This window comes from Helobdella robusta, assembly GCF_000326865.2.
Source record: "Helobdella robusta unplaced genomic scaffold HELROscaffold_13, whole genome shotgun sequence".
In the NCBI taxonomy this organism is placed as follows: Eukaryota; Metazoa; Annelida; class Clitellata; order Rhynchobdellida; family Glossiphoniidae; genus Helobdella; species Helobdella robusta.
Genome location: NW_008703718.1, coordinates 2,150,358 through 2,172,798, shown reverse-complemented (window position 1 = coordinate 2,172,798; position 22,441 = coordinate 2,150,358). Strand labels below are relative to the sequence as shown.

The 22,441-nt window shown below is 32.3% G+C and overlaps 3 protein-coding genes across 3 annotated transcripts; 2 read left to right on the top strand and 1 right to left on the bottom strand.

Annotated features, from left to right (window-relative positions):
- Positions 1 to 826: 826 nt before the first annotated feature.
- HELRODRAFT_168368 (hypothetical protein) lies at positions 827 to 10,099 on the top strand (the record flags this gene model as incomplete). The annotated part of the gene is made up of 16 exons (XM_009014232.1): positions 827 to 1,067; positions 1,818 to 2,150; positions 3,498 to 3,637; positions 3,756 to 3,870; positions 4,008 to 4,171; positions 4,298 to 4,408; positions 4,510 to 4,636; positions 5,184 to 5,257; positions 5,802 to 5,878; positions 6,147 to 6,398; positions 6,990 to 7,029; positions 7,096 to 7,220; positions 7,641 to 7,882; positions 8,148 to 8,246; positions 8,451 to 8,822; positions 9,888 to 10,099. 16 exons carry the CDS (start codon positions 827 to 829, stop codon positions 10,097 to 10,099), a joined length of 2,724 nt encoding a protein of 907 aa, XP_009012480.1.
- A 208-nt stretch (positions 10,100 to 10,307) lies between these two features.
- On the top strand, positions 10,308 to 13,248 carry HELRODRAFT_168367 (hypothetical protein; the record flags this gene model as incomplete). Its single annotated transcript, XM_009014231.1, has 9 exons — positions 10,308 to 10,494; positions 10,682 to 10,845; positions 10,970 to 11,080; positions 11,239 to 11,365; positions 11,500 to 11,578; positions 11,714 to 11,771; positions 11,946 to 12,086; positions 12,806 to 13,010; positions 13,103 to 13,248. The coding sequence occupies 9 exons, from the start codon at positions 10,308 to 10,310 to the stop codon at positions 13,246 to 13,248; spliced, it is 1,218 nt and encodes a 405-aa protein (XP_009012479.1).
- Positions 13,249 to 14,302: 1,054 nt separating this feature from the next.
- On the bottom strand, positions 14,303 to 21,948 carry HELRODRAFT_190480 (hypothetical protein). The gene is made up of 12 exons (XM_009014230.1): positions 21,608 to 21,948; positions 21,319 to 21,411; positions 20,851 to 21,015; positions 20,460 to 20,656; positions 20,003 to 20,135; positions 19,685 to 19,740; positions 19,116 to 19,193; positions 18,770 to 18,880; positions 16,735 to 18,464; positions 16,185 to 16,562; positions 15,214 to 16,042; positions 14,303 to 14,951 (listed from the first exon to the last, which is right to left on the bottom strand). The coding sequence occupies exons 1-12, from the start codon at positions 21,863 to 21,865 to the stop codon at positions 14,918 to 14,920; spliced, it is 4,062 nt and encodes a 1,353-aa protein (XP_009012478.1). The 5' UTR covers positions 21,866 to 21,948; the 3' UTR covers positions 14,303 to 14,917.
- Between the last annotated feature and the right edge of the window lie 493 nt (positions 21,949 to 22,441).

Sequence of the window (22,441 nt, the reverse complement as noted above, 5' to 3'; positions counted from 1 at the left end):
TATTGACTAGGTCTGTACGACAAATGGGTAGTCATTGAAAATATATTGTTTGAATGATTGAGTGACCGAACGAGTGAGTGAGTGAATGAGTGAATGAGTGAGTGAGTGAGTGAGTAATTGAGTGAGTGAGTGAGTGAGTAACTGAGTGAATGAGTGAGTGAGTGAGTGAGTAAAACTCGAATTAATTAAGCAGTTAACAAATAAATAAAAGTAAACGAATGAATGAATGAATAAACAAATAAAAAAATGAAAATAAATGAAAGAATTACGAAGCGAAAGGGTATATCAGTGTATTAATGAAGGGATGAATAAAGGAATGAACAATAAATGGACGAACAGATGAATAAATGCACGGTCTAATAAATGAATGGATGAATGAATTAACGAATGAAAGCATAAATCAATGTTAACGTGATGGACGCAAAGACAAAGGCTTTTAAACATTTACTAAATTGGGAGTAGTGCAACTCAAAATTAATGGGGGAGGGGGCTACTGACAACAAACAGTTGTATAAATGATAAAAAGTCGTCAATGACATTTTAGAATAAGTCATTTCTCTTTGTAATTTTTTAAATTTTTTAGTGCTATCAGATGTACATGGGAGACGAAGAAAAAAAATTAGACAAAATAAACAAGAATAAATTTTTGTTTCAACTGAGACTTATTTGAAAATTTTAAAAACATTTAATTGTTTTGCGCTAAAGTTTGCTCATTGATGACCAACACTCATAAATATAATAAAAAGTTTATCATAGAATGGCAATAGAACCTAAAATTAAACAAGACTGTTTTCTTTATACTTAAGCAGTAACAATCAGAGATAAAATGGAAATTCAACGTCCAGATTCTAAACAGCCAGACAGCAGCATGGCAACAAGCGTTGTGCTTATCAAGCCGAAAAACACCAACAGTACTTTCTGCGAAGATTTTGATTTAAAAGACTCAGGAATTACATTTAAAGAAACCCCGACCTCCAACAACGTGTATCTTTCCATTGTGTCAACGTGGGAGACCTTCCAATCTGTCACAACCTCTCATGGTCTACCGCACTTTGACCGAACTAAAGGTTTCTATTTGAAAAATTATTTTGATGCGTTTTTTCATGTGCACCTGGTTACGAGAATTTTTTGAATTAATTTACGGTTAATGTTTAAAGCAGATAAGCTGTAAAAACATTTGAAGTATTATAGTTTAAACGACATTTGTAAAATAAATGAAGCAAAACTGATACGGTTCAAAATGCTCAATTGTATAAATTTATTTAAGGACCCTTTAAAAAGACGCTATGGTTGTTAGCCACGATTGCATGTCTATTTGGTTTGCGCTTCAATGCTTTTTTTCTTTGTTAGTAATTTTTAACTAAATTTATCGATATAATTTAAATGTTGATTAACTTCAAATATTTGTTAAACAATAATCATGTATATTTATCTCTTTTTAATCAGAAATTGCTTTTATAAACGTTTTACATTGATAAAATTTGAATTAATTTTTGACAGAGGGTTAGGCAAGGGGGCTTTGGGGCTGAACCCTCCACACAATAAAAACTTTGCTAGGATTAAAATAGATTTAAACAAAATTTATAAATAAATTTATAAAAATTTGTGTTGAAAAATATTTCAGGCCGACCAAAATAAAATTAAGTTAAGTTTTGCACAAAACAACGGTGTTTGATAATAAAATTTGTCAACAGTTGTGTGTGTAAAAGAAAGAAAAGGTTTTCCTATTTTGAATGAAAGTAATTTTACCATAGCCACGCCACTAATTTTTATTGATCATTTTGACAAAATATTCTTGTTATAAAACAAATTTCTAGGTGGCAAGTTTCTGAATTATTCAGTGAATGTGGCAGTGCAGTTGAAACGTTCGAGTATCATGAAGTTTCCAGCTGTCACTATCTGCAACAACAATCCAATTTTGAAAACGGAATTTGATAATATGAAATCAATGGTAAAGATACTCAAATCATTGGATGACAAAATGAAGATTTCTATCTGCATCGAAACTAACCCAGAATTCCATCCACCTACTCCAGCCCGACCAATTTATTATGGTTCTTTAAATGATTCTCTTATCGATAGCACATTTGACAGTGCAAGTCGGAGTACAGTGGAACAAACTACTACAGCCACGTTATCTCCATTACCAGGTTAACCAATATTTATGTTTCACAGCTATGTCGTTTCCATTAAGATCATTGAAAAATAAATATTTAAATATTTAACGATATGTCGAAGCTGAAAGTTTTTGATTTCATGCATTCTATTTTTTCTTTTTATAATGTGTCAAACCATTAAAATAAATTGTAAATATTGTTATATTGATCGCTCTTCACCGTTCTACAACGGTTACTGAACGAACAACGTAGTTTGTTCTTGGGGAAATTTTTTCTGTTCCTGTAAACTCGCTTGCTCAACGTTAAATAACTCGAAATTGTTCGTGTACATAAAATAATGATAGATGACTTTAACTAAGTATTAGTTATTGTTTGAAATGTTATAAAGTTTAATAATCAAATGAGAAACAACTCACCCATTATTGTTAATAATATTTGTATTGTTTCTGTTGTAATTAAATGTATTTATTATAACAAAATAACAAAATTTAAACGAAGAATTAAAATGAAAATAATAATAATAATGTGTAAAAGAAATAACTTTAACTCTCAACTTAACTCTTAACTTTTGTGCTCGTCTATTATTTATCAGGAGATTTTGCTTCCTAGAGTTTAACTAATTGTCTAACTCTTTCCAATCAGTCAGTCCCTATTGAATGTCACCTCATTCTTATTATACAAAGTATGCTCTGATTAATTATACTTACGTTATATTATCTTATATTAAGCTGTTTTATGTCTGTAAATTTGCTGTCTCGTCGTGAACTATTATTATAACTTAACCATCATTATAGTTACATTACATACCCACTTTAACACATATACAACTTATATTTACTTAATTATACCTCCTAACCTAAATAATCATCTACATAATAAGATATCACTGCCGGTAGTTGCACTTACAATAATGCTACCACTGTTTATTTATTAAATTATATATAGATATTATTTTTAAACTTAGAGTTTTAGTTCATTTTTATATTATTTGACAGACTTTTGAATATAATTGTGATGATACCGGGATATTGTACAAAATATGTATTTGCCATGCCTTTATTATTATATGCCTATAAGCTCAAAACTCTGCAAAAAGTTTCCCAATGACCGAACGAAATGTAGATGAAGTTTTGAAATTGTCCATCAATGTGACACAAAACAATAAACAATTCATGCGTATAAATCACGTAAGTTCCTCCATCCATGTAAATCGCCACAAGCTTTCAACATACTTGTAAAGAATAAAAATTATTAGTTTTAGGGTATTGTGTGACGCCAATGAATTTAAAAAAAATCAAATAAATGTTAAGGAAACGAACTTTAGACAGAATCGAATGTGAGCAGTCATTGAAAAACTTGAAAATATTTGCACTGAATCAGATTGCAAGCAGTACAATGGAGTGACCAACGACGGACGCCAGCAACGTAGCGACTTCATCCTCTTTAACAAACTCATTGAGGAATATTCCTTACTAACAGACGAACAAAAAAAGATTGGTGGTCATACGTTAGAATACTTGGTGCTCGAGTGTTATTTCGCCGGAGGAAAATGCGATTTAGATTAGTACTTTGTTACTAGTTTTTTTCAAAAATATTCATTTTTGAATATTTACATAAATATTTGCTCATACACGTAAGGATTTCAAACATTTTTTCAACAACTACCACGGAAATTGTTACACGTTCAATTATGGTGTTAACTTGGCTGAGAACTCGACGTTGAAAGTTTCGAAAAAAGCTGGTCCCAGATACGGTAACAAGAGTTATTGAATTGTTGACACGTTTAAAAAAGGGGAATAATGAAATAACTGTAATTGTATTATATTAATTAAAAAAGCTATGAAAGATATGCTTCAGGTAACATTTGCTGCATCAAATTTGACGCAACAGGGTTATCCATTTTGTTTTACGCGAACCAGTTTGAATACATCGGACAAATCAGTCAGTCAGCAGGATTGCGAGTGATCGTTCATGATTCCATGCGCATGCCCTTTCCGGAAGATGACGCAATTCTCGTCGGTCCGCAGACTCTCACTCATATTGCAGTCACAGTGGTCATTATGAACAAACTTTTCAATTAGTCAAAAAAATGTTTTGATCGTATGACAGTGAAATTTGAAATAAAATAACTTATATTATTCAAAAAATGAAACTGCTATATAAACATTGATATTCCACAGACAAAAACAAAAAAATTAAACGGTCTATATGGAAATTGCCGCAGTGAAGACGACCATGATAGCAGTCCCACGTTGTATCAAACGCTCTACAATGTTTCCTACTGTCAAAAAGTTGGTTATTTCTGTTTCTAAAAGCATTTTGTCAAACTCAATTGTTCACAACAACCTACAACGAGCTTTTGCATAAATTGTCTGCCACGAAATATTTCCAGGGATGCTTATACACGTGTCTGAATGAAGAAATATTACAAAAATGTGGCTGCTACGATTTAAAATTTCCATTGACTAAAAATGTGCGCTCCAGTACAAGCCCGTGTTCCTTTAACAACGAAACAATGAGTGAGTTTGCCAACAGGATATTTAGCTCAAAATAATTTTGAACATAATTTTTAAGCAATATTTAAAACGTAAAACTGTTGTTTAAAAACATTTATTCATTCGTTGCTTACAAAATCATCTAATTAAGCGGCATGCGCCAATAAGGTGTGGAAAGCTTACGAGAACGAAAGTCTTCCTTGCAATTTGACCTGCCCTCTGCCATGCAGGTTTTTTCCACATTTGGTCTAATTATGATTTGTACCAAAATGTTATTTTCAGTTTTTTGTATGTGTTAAATTATAAGGGCGTCAAGCCCTGTTTTAGAAAAAAATTCTGTTTACGGTTAATTTTTCAACAAGTTAAATTTAAAGTAATGGTTGTAAACCTAAATATCTTGATGCATCGCTAACAACATTTTACAATTAAATAAATTTTCTGTAGATTTTAACATTATTTGTGATGTACGAATTATAGTAATTTTAGTGAAATATTTTAAATTAACGTTGTAACATAAAGTAAAGCAAATTAATACGATTTAACCAAATTCTTGTTGGTTGAAAATTTTAAGGAAAGCATTTTACTAGAGAAATCATTTATAATCCAGTTATAAGCAGAGAACTCTGGCCATCTGACAACTTCCTGGTAAGTTTGTTCAATTTTAAACTTTGTTTCATGACTATGAGACTGAGACATAACCTGGAAAAATCCAACAATGAAATATTAGGGAAGTAAATTGCCAAATCAAGTAATCAAAATATAAATTTACTTAATGTGAACATAACAAATCTCTACCCAACAAACTCAATTTATTCTCAATTCAATTTAATTACTCCATTCAAAAACAACTAGAACCAAAAGAAATTTGATAAATAACATTGACATTGATCGTTTTTAATAATCTCACATTCCACAAAAGTGAGCTTAGTAACAAAAATAAGTTAACTAGAAGAAAAGCTTGAACAAAACAAGGAAATGGTGACAAAAAATAAATGCTTAAATTCAATCATATCAGACGTATCTGGATATTCCAAAATGTTTTTATGTTAACCAAAAAAATGTTTGAAAAATACATTACTCAATATTCTCATAAACGCTTTAATATAGTAAAAAAATATATATATTTCAGTTGATAAAAATAAAAATTTAATTAAATACAGTAACGATCATAACAAAAAAAAAATTTTAGACGGTAATGGCCTCCATACCGCGTTACGAAGTCCACGCGCAAGATATAAACATAATGGGAAATCGTGATTATGGACAGTTCGTTGTCTACATTCAAGATTTCAGTTACATTGAAATCGAAGAGACGCCAGCAATAAATTCATAAATGAGAAATTTATGCGAATTATTGTAGAACTGCATTCAAGAACTGGAAAAGTTTGCTTGTTGAATCAAAACTAGTTTCATTTGTGATTTAACTGACTTATCATCATTTTAATTTTTGCGTACGTTCTTATAGGTTCACGTGTTTATATTCAGTTTAATTCTGTTGATACTGATTTTGCTAATCCAATCTCTAACAATCCAGCTTTCGTCAGGTTGGCAAACAGCAGTTCTCTGGTTTCCATACGTGCGAAGCCGAGTACTATTCGGAAAATTTTTTACTCAAAACTTCCTTATCCAGTTTACCAACTTTACTAAACCAGCAAAATAATAATTTATCATTTGTTAATTGTTTATTTGGAGCTTTCGCCATTTTGAAAAAATTGTTCGTAGTTGAAGCCTTCGCTTATTATCATACAATGGGCTACAATCAGACGCACGCTGTTATTCAATATACGTCAGTGTGTGAGTGCATATGCATGTGCGTGTGTGTGTGTGTGCGGTGTGTGTAATGAAAAATGAAAACAAACTATATTAATGACAGTTATACCAACAACAGCCAAATGTGAACAAAAAAAATAAATTGAGCTGATAAATTGTGGAAAATGTCAATAACATGTTACTGGTTCAATACTCATTGTATTCACGTTCATGTTGTCGGTTGCATTGTTTTAGAATGCTATGTATTCAATAATAATAACATTATCGCTGCATTTTGAAAAAAATTTCCAAACAATTCATCCAAATTATAGTTGCTAATATCAAATGGTTGGTATATTTGTATTGTGAATGATATCAGCTGATACCAAGCTTATTCAGTTCAGCAGCAAGTTAGCTGGTCTAACAAATTTATTGTTTTTTAGTCGCTTACTTTTACTTGAAACTTATTTAATTTGTTGTGTTTTGTTAAAAAATGTTACTAAAATTTGTTTAAACATAATTCAAGCTTCTAATAAAATTTTTTAAATTATTGTTTCATTCTTTTGGATTTTTAGTATTTGTATTTTCATGTTATCTCGTTTTAATGCGTCCGTATCTTAAACTTCAGTTACATGACAACTTTTCTGTACTGGTTTTTAGAATCACAGGTGTGTTATTAATAAAAGTATTATCATTAAAATTTCAAATCATAGTTTTTTCAACGCATTTTTCAGCAAATCAAAAGCGCAAATAAAAATAAGCAACAAACATTAGTGACTAACACAACCTTTTTTTACTTTGAGGCAGTTGATAAGTGCAAATCATTTAAGATCAAATCCGTTGTTCATATCTCTAACATGTTCGTGCGTACGTACTTAGGCTACGAATTATTCCTGGTTATTAACCTGAATGCACGGCATTGACTCTCAGTCAAAACTTGAGCCCGAATATTGATCAATAAAAGTTGTCTAATTATGCTAGTCAATTTCAAATGCCAGGTAATATTACCGAGGCGGAATATTTTTTTCAATAAAAAGTTTTACTAGCTGTTACATTTGTGTCTTTCCGTGGTCTGGAATGGAAACAATTTCAAACTTTGGAAAAGTTTTTATTACAACTGATCGTGTTTCATTTCTATCAAAATATTTTTTAATTTATAATAAACTAATTTTTTAATGTTTTTTTTATAAATTTGATTACAACAGAAATAAAACAAAACTTTGACATCCCGATTTAAAAAAGTTAAATAAATTTTAACTTATTAAACAATCACCGCTAGGATGAAGATGCCGTACTCTGAAACTAAAGAACCATCCAGTGAGGAAGTGAGGAGCGTGGTAATTGACGTACCTGAAAGCACCAACAACACTTTCCACGATGATTTTAAATTCAAAGACGCAAGGAGTACTTTGAAAGAAACTCCAGCCTCCAATAATGTGAATTTGTCCATTATATCAACGTGGGAAGCCTTCCAATCTGTCACAACATCTCACGGTTTGCCGCACTTCAGTCGAGCGAAAGGTTTCCTCTTCAAATTTTTTGTTTTCAAAGTTTAAGTTAATAACTAAGTCACGGCATACTTCAACTATGCTTTCAGCTGTTGTTTAAAATAATGAAAAATTTTATTTCTACCAAAAACATTACTTCGCACTGCTCAAAACATAGAGTAGTCGAAGTTGTAATTGTTTACTTCAAAAAAATAATTCACAATTATTTATTTTTATAAAAAATTTAAGAATTTCAATTTACATTTTTTATAAATAATAATTAAATTAAATCTTTCAAGGTCCGTTCAAAAAAACACTCTGGTTGTTGGTTACCCTGGCAGGTCTTGGAGGACTGATATTCAATGCCTATCTACTTTGTTCGTATTCGTTGCTATCAAGTATTCTACAAACATAAAATTAAAAATAATATCGGATGAGTTAAATGTTTTCAAAATATTTTAAATAACTTGTTAAATATTTTTAAACCGTCTTTTATGCAACTAAAATATTTAGTTTATCTATATTTTTAGTAAAAACATATAACATATTGCTTAAAGAGAGATTGGTGTGATGTAACTTAACATATCGTAAAATGAAACTAGGCAGTAAATTCCTGAATTATGAAGTGAACGTGGCTGTTCAGTTGAATCACGCCAACACAATGACTTTTCCAGCAGTCACCATCTGCAACAACAATCCAATCCTTAAACATTTTTTTGATAAGTTTCAACCTTTGAAGGAAACCCTGACATCATTCAATGATAGAGTGAGAAGTACCACCTGCGATGAAGTAGATCCGCTTACTCCCGTTGACGACCCACCCACGACTCCGATTTTTGATTTTGGCTCATCCGCTCCTGGAAATACAAGATTTACTACTTTGAATCCAACCATCTTTACAACTGCAACTCGGGATGTTGTCAACCATACAGTGAATCAAATCACAGTTCCCGATACTACAGCTACACCTTCAGGTGAGTCGCAATTTGAATTTTAAACTATTTATTAAATCTTGTTCAAGTGTTAAAATTCTGAACTTCAAAATTAAAGTAATAACTCTGTTTTATTGTAATACCGCCTCGAACTAGTATAGAGGTATCCATAATTTACTTTGTAAAGTGGTTTTAAATTTCACCAAAAATGTTTTTTAAAATAAATTATATCTAAGCTATGTAGTGAGCGTGTATTTGGTATAATTTTCTAAAGAATTATCGTTCAATCTTTCAGTACGCAAGCGAACTTTCAACCGGACAAGCAGACGAATATATATATATATATATATATATATATATATATATATATATATATATATATATATATATATATATATATATATATATATATATATATATATATATATATATATATATATATATATATATATATATGCGGTCAAAACCGACAAAAAAAAATTTTATTTAATTTGAGCTTTTTGAATTATTTTTGGAAATATTTTCCCGCTAAAAAATTATGAAGTTTTTAGCAAAATTAAAATTAATTTAATGACTACGTAATTATGTCAAAAATTAATAGATTTCATTAACTGTCGTCCCGTCATGTTTGTGTAATAGAAAATCGAGCATTGTTAATTGGTTTCTATTGAGAACACCCAAGAAACGTGTCATGTTATTTAAACTTGCTTAATTTCAACGGATAGCAAGTTATAAACTTGAGTCGCTTACTTTATAAATTTTAAATTTTAATTTCAAAATTGCTTACATGGCCAATCTTTTTGAATGCAAATTTGAAATCATACATATCAATTAATTTTTGTGGTCCGTGTTAACAGAATTTTGAGTCAATTTTGTTGGTAAGAAATTTTAAAAAATTTTTCATTAGAGAAAGAGTTTTTAAACACATAAACGTTTAAATTTGAACTTGTGATTAACTGATTACCAAAACTTCACGATGAAATTTGTCAATAATTGTGAAACATAACAAAATTGTTTTCCTCTTGAAACATTTTACGTGCACTGTTGTCAACAGGGTAAGGCAATTTAAAAATTACGTTATTAATTAACGAACGTATTTTAAACAAGATTGGCTACTTTTCAACAATAAACTAGATTGCAACCAATACGATGGAATCACAGACGATGGTCGCCAGCAGCGTAGCGACTACAAACTCTTCAACCAGGTCATGGAAGAAATTTCAAAACAAAATGCATCAACAAAAAAGCAAAGTGGCTACGATTTAGATAGCATACTTGTAAATTGCTTTTTCGCCGGAGGAAACTGTAATCAAGATTAGTGCTATATCTTTTGAATTTTTAAATTTTATTGAAAAGAACATTTGTTATATCGATAGTGAGATTGACATTTGTTTTATTAATTCCCAATAAATACGTTAAATAAATGCTAGTTTAGTCTAATAACATTTTGCTAATAAATTCATAATGATAAAAATGTATAAATTAACAAATGTACTTACTTGAACAGAGCTTTTAAAATGAAAGACCATGTTATTTTATTTAATTGTATTTTTAAACATAGTTGGCAATAAGATATATGTTTTTTCTCAAGCACACAGGGATTTCAAATATTTTTACAACAACTACCATGGAAATTGTTACACGTTCAACTCTGCTGCTGCTACGGGTCCAAACTCAACCCTGAAAATTTCAAGAAAATCTGGTCCCAGATACGGTATTTGAAAACGTTATTGTCGATATTTTTCTTTATGATAAGTGTTTGTTATGAAAAATAATTTTTTTTACCTTTTTTGAAAAACAAAATGGAAACAATCTGAAATTAAATATTCTCTCAAATAGCATCTGATAAAAAAAACTAAATTTTAAGAAATTCAATTATCATTAAAACTTTAAAACAAAAGGATTGTCCATTTTGTTTTACTTGGCTCAAGATGAATATGTTGGACAACTGGCCCAGTCAGCAGGGTTGAGAGTGGTCGTTCACGATCCCAAACGCATGCCCTTTCCAGAAGATGAAGGTATCCTTGTGGCTGCGAACTCTCTAACTCACATTGGAGTTACCATGGTAATATAATGTTTTTTGCATTATTTAATTATAAAATGATCTCAAATGATTCGAGCGAGGTTTACATTTGATGAACGTTTAAAAAACAAACACACTATGAAATATTTAGTGCATAATCTTACAGACACAAACAAAAAAACTGAACGGCCTGTATGGAAATTGTAGCAGTGAGGACGATACGGACAGAAGTCCAACTTTGTATCAAAAACTTTTTAAAGTTTCATACTGTCAAAAAGTTTGTTATTTCTGTTTTGGTATACAGGTATAGCAATAAATTTTTGTTACGCTTCCAACATTTTTCAAAAATAAGTTAATGTAAATTTGATTTTCATATTTTATAAATTTTCACGGAATTGGTGTTAATAGCTCATATTTCGCTTATAAAATATCTAGGGTTGTTTGTACACGTGCTTGAATGACGAAATTTTGAAAAATTGCGGCTGTTTTGACATAAAATTTCCATTGGACGAAATAGTGCGTACTAGTTTTAACACATGTTCCGTCGCCAATGAAAGCCTAAGTAAGTAGCTGAACATGAGTTATTAACTTTTGACAATTTATTTAATTATTAAACATTTATTTAAACTTTTAAATGCTGGTTTAAACGTGCCTTTTTAAAAAATATATTCACCGTATAAAAAACACCAATTGTAGCAACATGTGCTAATAACGTATGGAAAGCTTACGAAAATGAAAGTCTTCTTTGCAGTTCAAAATGTACTGTTCCTTGCAGGTTAATTTAAAAATTTATCCCTTTTTTTCAAATAATGCAAAATTGAAAAATTTACATTATTTTGAAAATTATATAAAATTATTTTAGTTTTTTATTTTTTTAAATTCTAATTCGAAACACAAACTATCACACAAGGGAGACCATTTATAAGCCAATTATAAGCCGAGAAAATTGGCCATCCAGCAATTATTTGGTGAGTTTTATTTATTAAATTTTTCAAATAGCTATATTCTGATGTCTGTGTAAGACTAAATAATGATTAATAATAGTTAATATTTTCCATTAATTATTTAAATGTTCGTGATTAACATTGAAAACTATTGATTCGCGATTAATATTTAAAACTATTGATTCGAAACATTTTTAGGCAGATATTCAGAACATACCAAGTTTAAGAAAAATAGCTAAATACTTATCAGATTATGAGGGGGAACGTGATTATGGTCAGTTCATCGTATACATTCAAGATTTCAGTTACACTACCATTGAAGAATCGGAAGCGTACCAGGTTAAATGAAAAAATAAATGCACCAGAAATAATGCGAAAGTTTAAGTTTGAGTTTATTTTCTCCAACTGCGATTGCTTCAGGCATATTACATGACACATATGCAACGCATTTGAGCCTGCATGGAAACTACCACCTCACACTCGGCATAGATAGGAGAGGATCTTTTCGCATTCAAACCAAGTTACTGCAATGTCAATCAGGCGCTTCTAACCGATGAGCCATCGAGGCGTCAATCACCGAATGCCGTCGTTGGCTCACGTTTGGCAAAGGAGTTTAAAAATATCGGCGAATAAAACTAAAACACTTGGAAATGTATATAATGTCAGTAAAGGGATGAAATGTGAGCGTTTGACATGTCGATTATTTGAAAACCATCTGCATCGAAACTTCATCCATTTTTCTCATTGGTTCGCGAGGATGGAGACCGACAAATTGATTGTCGAAATGTCGTCTAAATAAACTTTAATAATGAATTCTAGACGTGTTTCCTTTATTTATTAATTCTTATGGATGAGAAATTGATTCGAAATATAGAAAAATTAATAATCGATGTTTTAAAAATGTTAACAACGATCGAATTTAATAATATGCATATATATAATAAATTTGGTTGTAAATAAAAAAAACAAACGTTTAGCTAAGTGTCGATTGCATTTAACATTTTGTACTTGATATTTTATTCTACAAACTTCAATCGTTTGTCTTATTTCATAAACAGATCATGCAGTTCACATCTGACGTAGGAGGCATATTGGGCTTGTACATTGGATTCTCGCTACTCACCGTTGTGGAGTTTTTTGAACTTGCTGTGGATATCATTGGAATTATTGGCTATCAGGTTTATCTCAATGGCAGAACTACATTCAAGAACTGGAAGAGAGAGAATAGAATAAAGAATTGCAATCGTGTGATCCCCGATAAAGGTAAGAAATTAATTAACTCAGTGATTGTTTGGAATTATTTGGATAGAAGAAATGTTGTAGATTTTAATAAAATCTAAAAATCTTGGTTACAGAAGTCAAAAGCACAGTGAACATAATGATGGATGACGAGGAAGTAGCAGAACGTGACATGGATCCACGCGCTAAACCGAGAACTGGAGCCCCTTATTACAAACTATCAAGTCCAGCCAAGCAAGAATTAACGTCTGTCCATATTTGAAAATATATTGATATTGTTTAAATTGATATGATGAAAGAACAATTTAAACAACGACAAGCTTTGTAAGTCATATTGTCAAGTATTACATAGATTAGTTGTTGTGTGTGCTATTTTTTCCACATATGCACAACTTTTTTCAGTTCTTTTTTCACAACTTTTCTCAATAATTGTTGTATATTGTATTATTTCATTTATATTATTATAAAAACATCTTAAATTTTCTGCAATCAAAGTAAATTAAACTAAAACCTTCATTTGCATTCTTTGAAGATTCTCTTGTTTGATTGTTTCACTTGAATGATTTATTTCAGGTTTGATTTTATTTTATGATTGAACACCATTCGAGAAATGCATGTTAGGCATAACAATTGATTTATATAATCACTGATTCATTTCAAACACAATTAAATTTTTGCGATGAATAAAACCATGGCGTGTGTGCCTGCTTATTTCAACAAAAAGTACATTTTTTTATCCCATTAACGTTGTGTAGTTTGTTTAATCACAACACCAAATCAATTTAAGGGTGTTTTGATTGTCTTATTATCTTAATTGTTATAACTGAAATAAGTTATTTTATAAAAAAAAAACAAAAAAAAAGTTATCACGATTCTGGCTGTCAATAAAAATACAATAACCTAAGCAAAGAAAATATCAATGTTGCAAGTATTTTGTGATAATATGGTTCCATTAAGGAATTGTCTATTATGTTTTCATTGTAATGTTCGTCTTTGCATTTTTGGCATTATGTAAATAAAACTTCAATGATTTTCTTTATAAAATACGTATCTCAGAGAACGAAGCAGCCAGCGAACTACAGACATTCGGAAACGATAGAAAAAACATCAACAACTCAATTATTATAAGCGTAAATTTTAGACAGACCTGTTGTTACAAACCTGGTGAGATTTGAAAGAAATTATGATAAAGCATTTTATTTGGATGAATCAAGAGGCTATGCTGAACTAGTGAAGAACGCAACGTAAACATACAAGTTTTTTTCATTGAAGTTTAGACGTGCTTTCAACCGCTTTCTTTGTTTTATAAACACCGTTTTTCAGACAAATACTTCAAGATGTTCATTAGTTCAATATGAATTTAACAATTTCAATCCAAATTAAAAACCTTTGATAGGTTAATAATTCCCACTATTCGCTGTTTTGAAGTTTTAACCAATTAAATCAACAATTGAAAGTTAAATTGATCAAACAATCAAATGAGTATTCAACTGTTAACAAAAATCCAGCACACATGCAAATTTCAATTGTACATACAACCAGCCAAACTATCCATATTGTCAAGTCAATAATTAACAAATTGTCATGCACGGAAAGAATTAATCTGTTAAAGTAAAATATAATAATAAATAGTAATGAATGTGAAATGACTATAAACGAAAAGTATCGAATTTCGATTTTAGTGAAACATTCACCACAACTTTCACCGTCATCACCATAATCACCATCACCTTCTTAGCTATAATCATCATTTTATCATACAAACATTATTTTAGTTTTATGTAACAAAACAAAACTGCAATACTCATCACATCATCATTTCATTGCTCTCACCGAAATCAACACTGCCTTCTTTATTAACATCGCCATCATCAACATCATCATCTTCATCATCGTCTGTTATTATTGACTGCATCAACCTTGCCTTTTCATCATTTTTTCCGAAACACGTTCTGCATGTACTTCCTGAGGTAAATGAATGAATCATTAATATAAATATAAAACATCGGTTAAGAAATTCATCACCATCAACATCATCACCTATTTTCTACAACTCGCTATCACCAGCGTCACATCCAACACACGCTTCAAAATGAATATTCCATGCCATGCACCATGGATCACAATCTTAACTATCATAAACGTCATCACCATGATCATCACACCCTACCAGCTTCATAAACATTATTATCATCATCACCACCATCATCATTATCATCATCACCACCTCTTAGCTTCCTTAATCATAATCTTCTTCCTCTCTAAGAGACTTGATTCTCTCTCCCAAGGGAAATTGGAAAAAGTCACTCCACCATCTACAGGACTGGAATTTGAGCTGCTACGACCAACACAGCCACCATTGCCACCACTGTTATTGTTAGAGCTACTATCACCACTACTACCACTACAACTATTATTATTACTAATACTACTTTTAGTAGTATCATTACTGCTATCTTTACATTTATTAACAGTATTATCAGAGGAGTCCTCTGAGAAGTGATGCACATTTTCATCAACATTTTCTTTATCATTATTATCATTAATTTTAATATTATTATTATTATAATTCTTGTTGTTGTTAATGTTATTAGTGTTATTATTATTATTTTCAATATTGCAGGTCGGAGCTTGAACAAAGTGAGCTGTACCATCGTCAACCTCATCATCACAGACAACGTCATAATCGTTTTTATTATCTCTATTTTTATTATCAGTTTTACTGTCATCATCATCACCAGTGGGACATGTTACGAATTCATAACCATCATCATCGACGATACCACTAGTCTTATTATCATCATCATTATTAATATTAGTAACGAGGCTTGTGGTGTTCTTGAAATTGCTGACATCATCTTTATCATTATTATCATCATTCTTCTTCTTCATATTATTATTATTATTATTATTATTATTATTATTATTATTATCATTATTATTACTATTACTACTGTTGATAGCACCACTTTCCACGTTGCTGTCACCATGGAGCGATACAGACGGCGATGAGGATAAGGTCAAAACCAATGAGGAGAAAGACGGTGATGATGAAGCTGACAGTAAAGATGATGAAGATGGTGATGATAGGGAATGTGATGAAACGTTCTGTACAACTGAAATCAAAAAACGTTATACACATATATACAAACACACACACACCACACACACACACACACACACGTGCACTGTACATACTTGAAGCATCATTCTTCATCTTATGTGACTGATGTCTTTGTGGACTATATCTCTCATTTTGTTGCACACTTTGTTGGTGCAGTATCTTTTCTGGTTGTTGAAAATGCTGTTGTTGCGACTGTATATGTTGTTGTTGTAAGTGTGCATGTTGTTGTTGTTGTTGTTGTTTTTTAAGTCTTAGGGGTATAACCAATGCACCCTCTAAAATCCTATTGACAGTTTCATCAGCAGAGTGGGTGATACGCAAATCTGCTAACAAGACATCAGTGGGAAAATCTGGAAAGATGGTCTGTATCTGCCTAATCATGTTCATGTGCGAGTGGTCACTGATGTTGGAGGAGGATGCTCTGAAGATTGAGGACAACCAACTGTTGGAACCTGAAATAAACATGGAATGAAGTGAAGTGAAGAAATGAAGTTTCGACGAAAAAACGACAAATTAAAACATACAGACAAATTATACAACTTACCAATTAATCAAAATAATTAATTTAATAGCATACTATGGACTAAATAATTGTTAACAAATGAATAATGAAAAAAAACTAACCAAAGAGATCAGACAGAAAACTGTTACCGAAATTATCAGGTGGATTATTATTACCATTGCTACTTGCATTATCATTCTTGCTACTATTATCGACAACAGAGGCAGCTATGACGTCATTGGAAATTCTTTCTTCGAAGTTGCTGCCCACATTTGCTGCAGAACGCTGCAGCCGAGCGTCTCTCAGTAGTTGCTCCTGTTCTCGTATCAGCAACCAAGCATTCTCATTGATGACGTCATCGTTGTCGACGTTGTCGCCAAGTTTGTAAGCGTAGTTGTTGCTGCTGATAACCTCATTGGAACGGACGTCACTCTCGCCAGAGCTTTTGATACTCTCACCTTTCTCATCATCTTCAAAAGTGTCCCCACCATGTTCATCATTTCTCCTCCTATTTCTCAATCTCTCTCTTAGTAGACTATCACGGCTATTAGCATTATCAATTGCATTATCCCCCCCAGAGTCAATAGGACATTCAACTTCGACGTTGTTATTGTCTGTAGTATTACTTTCTCTGCTCCTATGAAGTGCATGACGATCTTTATTTACAGAACGAAGCTGTTGCTGCCACTGTCGTGAGGTGGTAGTTGTGGTAGTGCTGGTGCCGCCAGTGTTGTTACTAATAGTAGTGGCAGCCACAGTATCTACATCATCAACAGTGTTAGTAGAAGAATGAGTAACTTTTTTATTTTTCATTTTATTGCCACCATCATTTCCCTCTCCACATTCGGCAATTGTGCTTTCGTTATTCGTACCCGCACCTCTGCAGCTTCTACTGCTGACCACATTGGCGTCATCGTTGTTACTGCGGTGGCGACGACGTCGATGGTGGATGGTGTTTCTTGACCAGTAGTGCCAAAGTACATCCCTGTCACTGTTATTTGCCAGAGTGTTGTTGTTGTTGTTGCTGGGTCTACTGCTTCTTCTCAGCTGGTCACTTTCATTCAAGTGCATTCTTGCCAGTGAATCGAAAGCAGTAGAGAAGGCGTAATCATCATCGTTGTTGTTATTCCAGCGACGAATTTGTTGGAGAACGCGATTATCACTATCATAATCATCATCAGCATCATCGTAATCAAAACCACTGATATGATGAGCGTCGTAATCAAAATAATGGAAATCGTCACCATCAAATTCACCATCGACCACGGCACCAGATCTTCTAAGAGCACCAGTTGATGTGATGGCATGCCTTGAGGATGTACCAACTGCTGAATCAAGAGCAGTAGCTCTGAGCAAGCTGGAATCAACGGGAGCAGTGGCAGCGTTATAAACAGTTGAAGTCGTTGAAGCGACCACATTCCTTGACGCTGACAATCTGACGTCTGCACTGCTTACCGCCATACCACCATGAGCCTGCTGTGTGTTCCTAGTGGCAACAATGTTGATTGATTGAGGATATAGAGGAGAACGAACAAAAGCCTGAGAAGTAGATGAAACATTTCCGGTAGGTACGACTGCTGAAGCCGCAGCTGATGAAGCTGCGACTGCTGAAGCTGCTGCAACTGCATTAGCGGCTGCTGTCACAGGGTCGCTAAAAACACCGTCATCTAAATTGTTGACGTTATTGATGGTGGAGAGGAGACTTTGACGCATCTGTATTGTGTTGTAGATGTCATTCTGGTTGCTGTGCTGGTCACCTCTTCGAGTGCCATCAGCTCGGGGGATGTCGTTGAGGTTGTAGCGACATGTAGGACAACTGGTGTCCTGCTCAAGCCACGATCGCAAGCAGGTTCTGTGCAAGTGAGAGTAGTTAGTACAATCAGTCTGTCGTGTTCGTCTTCGTCAGTAACGTTGAAATAATCGTTAACCACAAACTGAACTGTTCACACCCTTGCACATCATAAGCCGCACATCACTCATTCAACCTCAGAGTCATTCTCTTTCCATCCTTTCCATTACACGCATCAACATGTATCAAAAGTAATAATTATCTATGCCGAAATCATTATCAAAATCCTCTTCCTCATCATTGCAATCCCATTATCATCGTAATCATCATCACCATCATCACAATCATCATCATCATCGCAATCTCACTCGTGAAACATGTGACCACAGGGTAGCTTCCTTGCACTAAACATCTTTTCCCAACAGATGGCGCAATCATCATCGTGGCGGGCTAGCTCCGTTCTGGAAACTGGCGGGAAACTGATCATGGATGGTGGTGGTGATGGTGATAGTATTTATGACGTGATGTTGACGATGATAGCGACATCTATAACGACAGCAATTGTTATGAAAACGAAAGTAACCAAATTATTAAAAATTGTAAAGTACAAACAACATTATTCCATTATATCTACTGCCGGCACTATAGATACCAATGCGTTGTTACCATCGCGATACAATATTCATCTCTAAATAAGCTAAAATTAAAACTAACCTCAACTCCATGCGTTTGACGAGGGATCTGTAGTTCCTGTGCCTTCTCAACCGCTTCAAAATCTCCATGAATAAATGTCTGTGAGATGTGCCGGTTTGTGTGTGTGCGCGTGTGTGTGCGTACGTGAGTGAGTGTTTGGTGTGAGTGCATTCCTGTTGAGTTTATGGTGGAAGTATATGCTAGTTTAAAATTTTACACAATGAATAAATCTGTCAGTCCATTCATTTGCTTCGTCATACACTTTCATCTATTCATTCATTCCTCTAATCATTCACACATTCATCTATTCATACACACATTTGCCCATTCATTCATTCATTCACACACTCACCAATTCATTTATTTATTCATTTACTAATTTATTTATTCATTCGTTCGTTTATTCATCAATTCATTCACACATTCATTCATTCATTCGTTTACTAATTCACACATTCATTCCCATACTCATCCTTTCGTTCATTAATTGATTAATTAATTAATTAATTTATTTATTATAAAATTGAATAAATCAATGAAATAAATTCCTTTTTTCATCTGTTAAACTATCAATCAATCACAGACCTAACCTCAATTGTATGGCGACAACGAGACTAGCCATGCTGAGGAATATATTACCATATAACTGTAACGATGATTAAGATGACTGTAACGATGATTCTGATGATTGTAACGATGATAATGACGATTGTACAAATGGGAAAGAAGATAATGGTTATAGAGAATTTTTATGTGACATGAATAAATAGCATCAACAGTTATTTCCTGAAACAAACTCAATTCTTCGTCACCACTGTTCTCATTATCATAACAAATTAACCCATCAGATATATGCAACATCTAAATAATCACCACAACTACAAACAAAACGCCACACCATTACAAACCAGCATATGGAGATGATGACAGAAGTCAATGCAGAGGGCAGCCAGTTCGAAGCAGAGGTCGAGGTAATAAACGAGAATGACCTTGCCCTCCCACTGACCAACGTGAGCGACGTCACGCAGGTGAATGTAGTACCTACAAAGGACAGTGAATGAGAATTGTGATAGTGGTTGTTGTTGTGTTGTAACTGTGGTGACAAATGATAAATATAATTAACCTCGACATCCTAATACGAATGTGATCAACACAACATAATCATTGAAATGAACATGATATTCATTATATACATGAATCGGTATTTAAATCATCATTGTCACTATAAACGTGAATATAAGTCATCATCGTCATCGTCATTATCATTAGTAGCACCACAATTATCATTATTGACTTAATTTCATGGATGTTATCATTACAAACCCACCAAAGTTATTATAAATACAAGTACCACCGAGAACTTACTTGATAAGGACATAGAGGGACTTGATTGAAAGAAGAAGGCATTCAGCAGCCATGAATGCAAATATGTTGAATGGAGCTACAAAGAACAGCAGAACAACAGAGAAGCAGAGTAGCAGCAAGCTTGCCACGAAGATGAAGTGAAGTAGAGTCAGCACTCTGTTGTGTGCAGTCCTCAACACGAATGGTGAGGACGAGTACTGTATGGTGAGTGTAACAACGATGGTGATAGTGAAGATGATCACGACAGAGATAACAACGACGTAAAATGTCAAAAAGAATTTTCAAAGTTTAACATAACAATCATCACAGCAATACTCCAATGTCAGAATAGTGTAATACTAGTTCTACCAAATATTTCTTTTGATAACAGCACTGAAATATTAATACTCACATATTCAAATCTATCCTTGCATAGAGTTGCAAGTGTATGGAAAAAGCCGAGTATGGAGAACCAGGAAAGCCAGAATATTATTTCACCTGTATCCTGAGCACTACGAATTCCAAATATGAAAATGAACTTGTAAAAGACAAAGTTCCAGAACTTATCTCTGATGTGCTGTAAGTGCATAAAGATGTGTGATTGTGTGCATATGTGAACAGCTTCGATTGTGAAAAAATATCAAAGATACAAAGTTATTTTTTCCTTCTAATTTCAGAGTCTAAATATCATAGAGATAGTATTTAAACTTTTATCAATAAACTAAAATATTATTAATAAATTTTAAAAAAGCTATATAAATTGGGTAAAACATAATAATAATAAAGTTAATGTAATTATTTTCTTTAATGCTCAAATTAGTTTTTTAACTAAACATTAATTTAAAGATTTAAAAGAGAAAAAAAATCACAAAATTTATACTTGTTGTTCGATGACTCTCAGCTTGCCAAATACAAACATTTGAATGACTTTACCCAACAATATTAAAAAACAATATGCCTGGTTCATCAAGATCTAAAACAATATAATTGATATTTAAAGAATAAACAAAATAATTCAAAAATTTTTCATTTTGTCTTTTATTTATTGCCTATATTGGCTTATCCTTATATATAGTATAGTTTACTTTACAGCTTATAATAGTAGCACATACATACTGAAAATCTCTCAAGTGATTAAAATATAAAAAATTAATAAATATTATAATTACCACAAGACACCATGGCTCTTTGGCCATTCTTTTGAAAAGTTGGATGGTCTTTTTAAAAAAGTTTGTATTTTCTTGCTCATCTTTCTTGATAAAATTGAAAACGTCGACCCAGTCAATGACCGCTTGTAACTTGCTAGCTTCCACCTCGTCAGTCCAGTAGCTGGCGATGACGACTGTCACAAGGGTAACCAGAATACTGGCTGTTACGTACATTTTCAAATTTGGTAGGGGGAGACGGACATGAAGTATTGTCGGCATGTTTCAATTTTTATAATTGCGGAACTTAATTTAAAATTAAGATTTGTTAAAAAACTTAGTAAAATTATTTACTGGGTCAAAGACTATCAATCAAACAACATTTAAACAGCAACGAACTCAACATCATATAAGTTGGAAGCGAAATAATAATCAAAAAAGATAATTTAAGATCGTAAGCAACATCATGGCACACATACATTATATGCAAGTTGGACGTTTAAGTCCAAACTTATACAGTAACATTATTCCAAATATGCACTAAACTTTTTATTTCCATAAAAATAACTATCTAATTTAAAGTTAACAATATTTATAATTGATTTACCAAATTTTACTTTTTGTTGGATTAAAATGGTAAAATGTAACTAAACTTGAACTTCATATAGGATATAGGGTAGTACTTAAAAAATCAAGTCGAACGAGTGAACGGTGAAGAGCTAATGGTTTTCAGAATAAGTAGAATATTTACCATCTAACAAATTCTGATATAACTATTGGTGGGAATTGCCAAAATAATGAACAAGTGATCCAAAATATTGTTTAATCAATTTCAAAAATTTTTTTGTTTTTACAAGT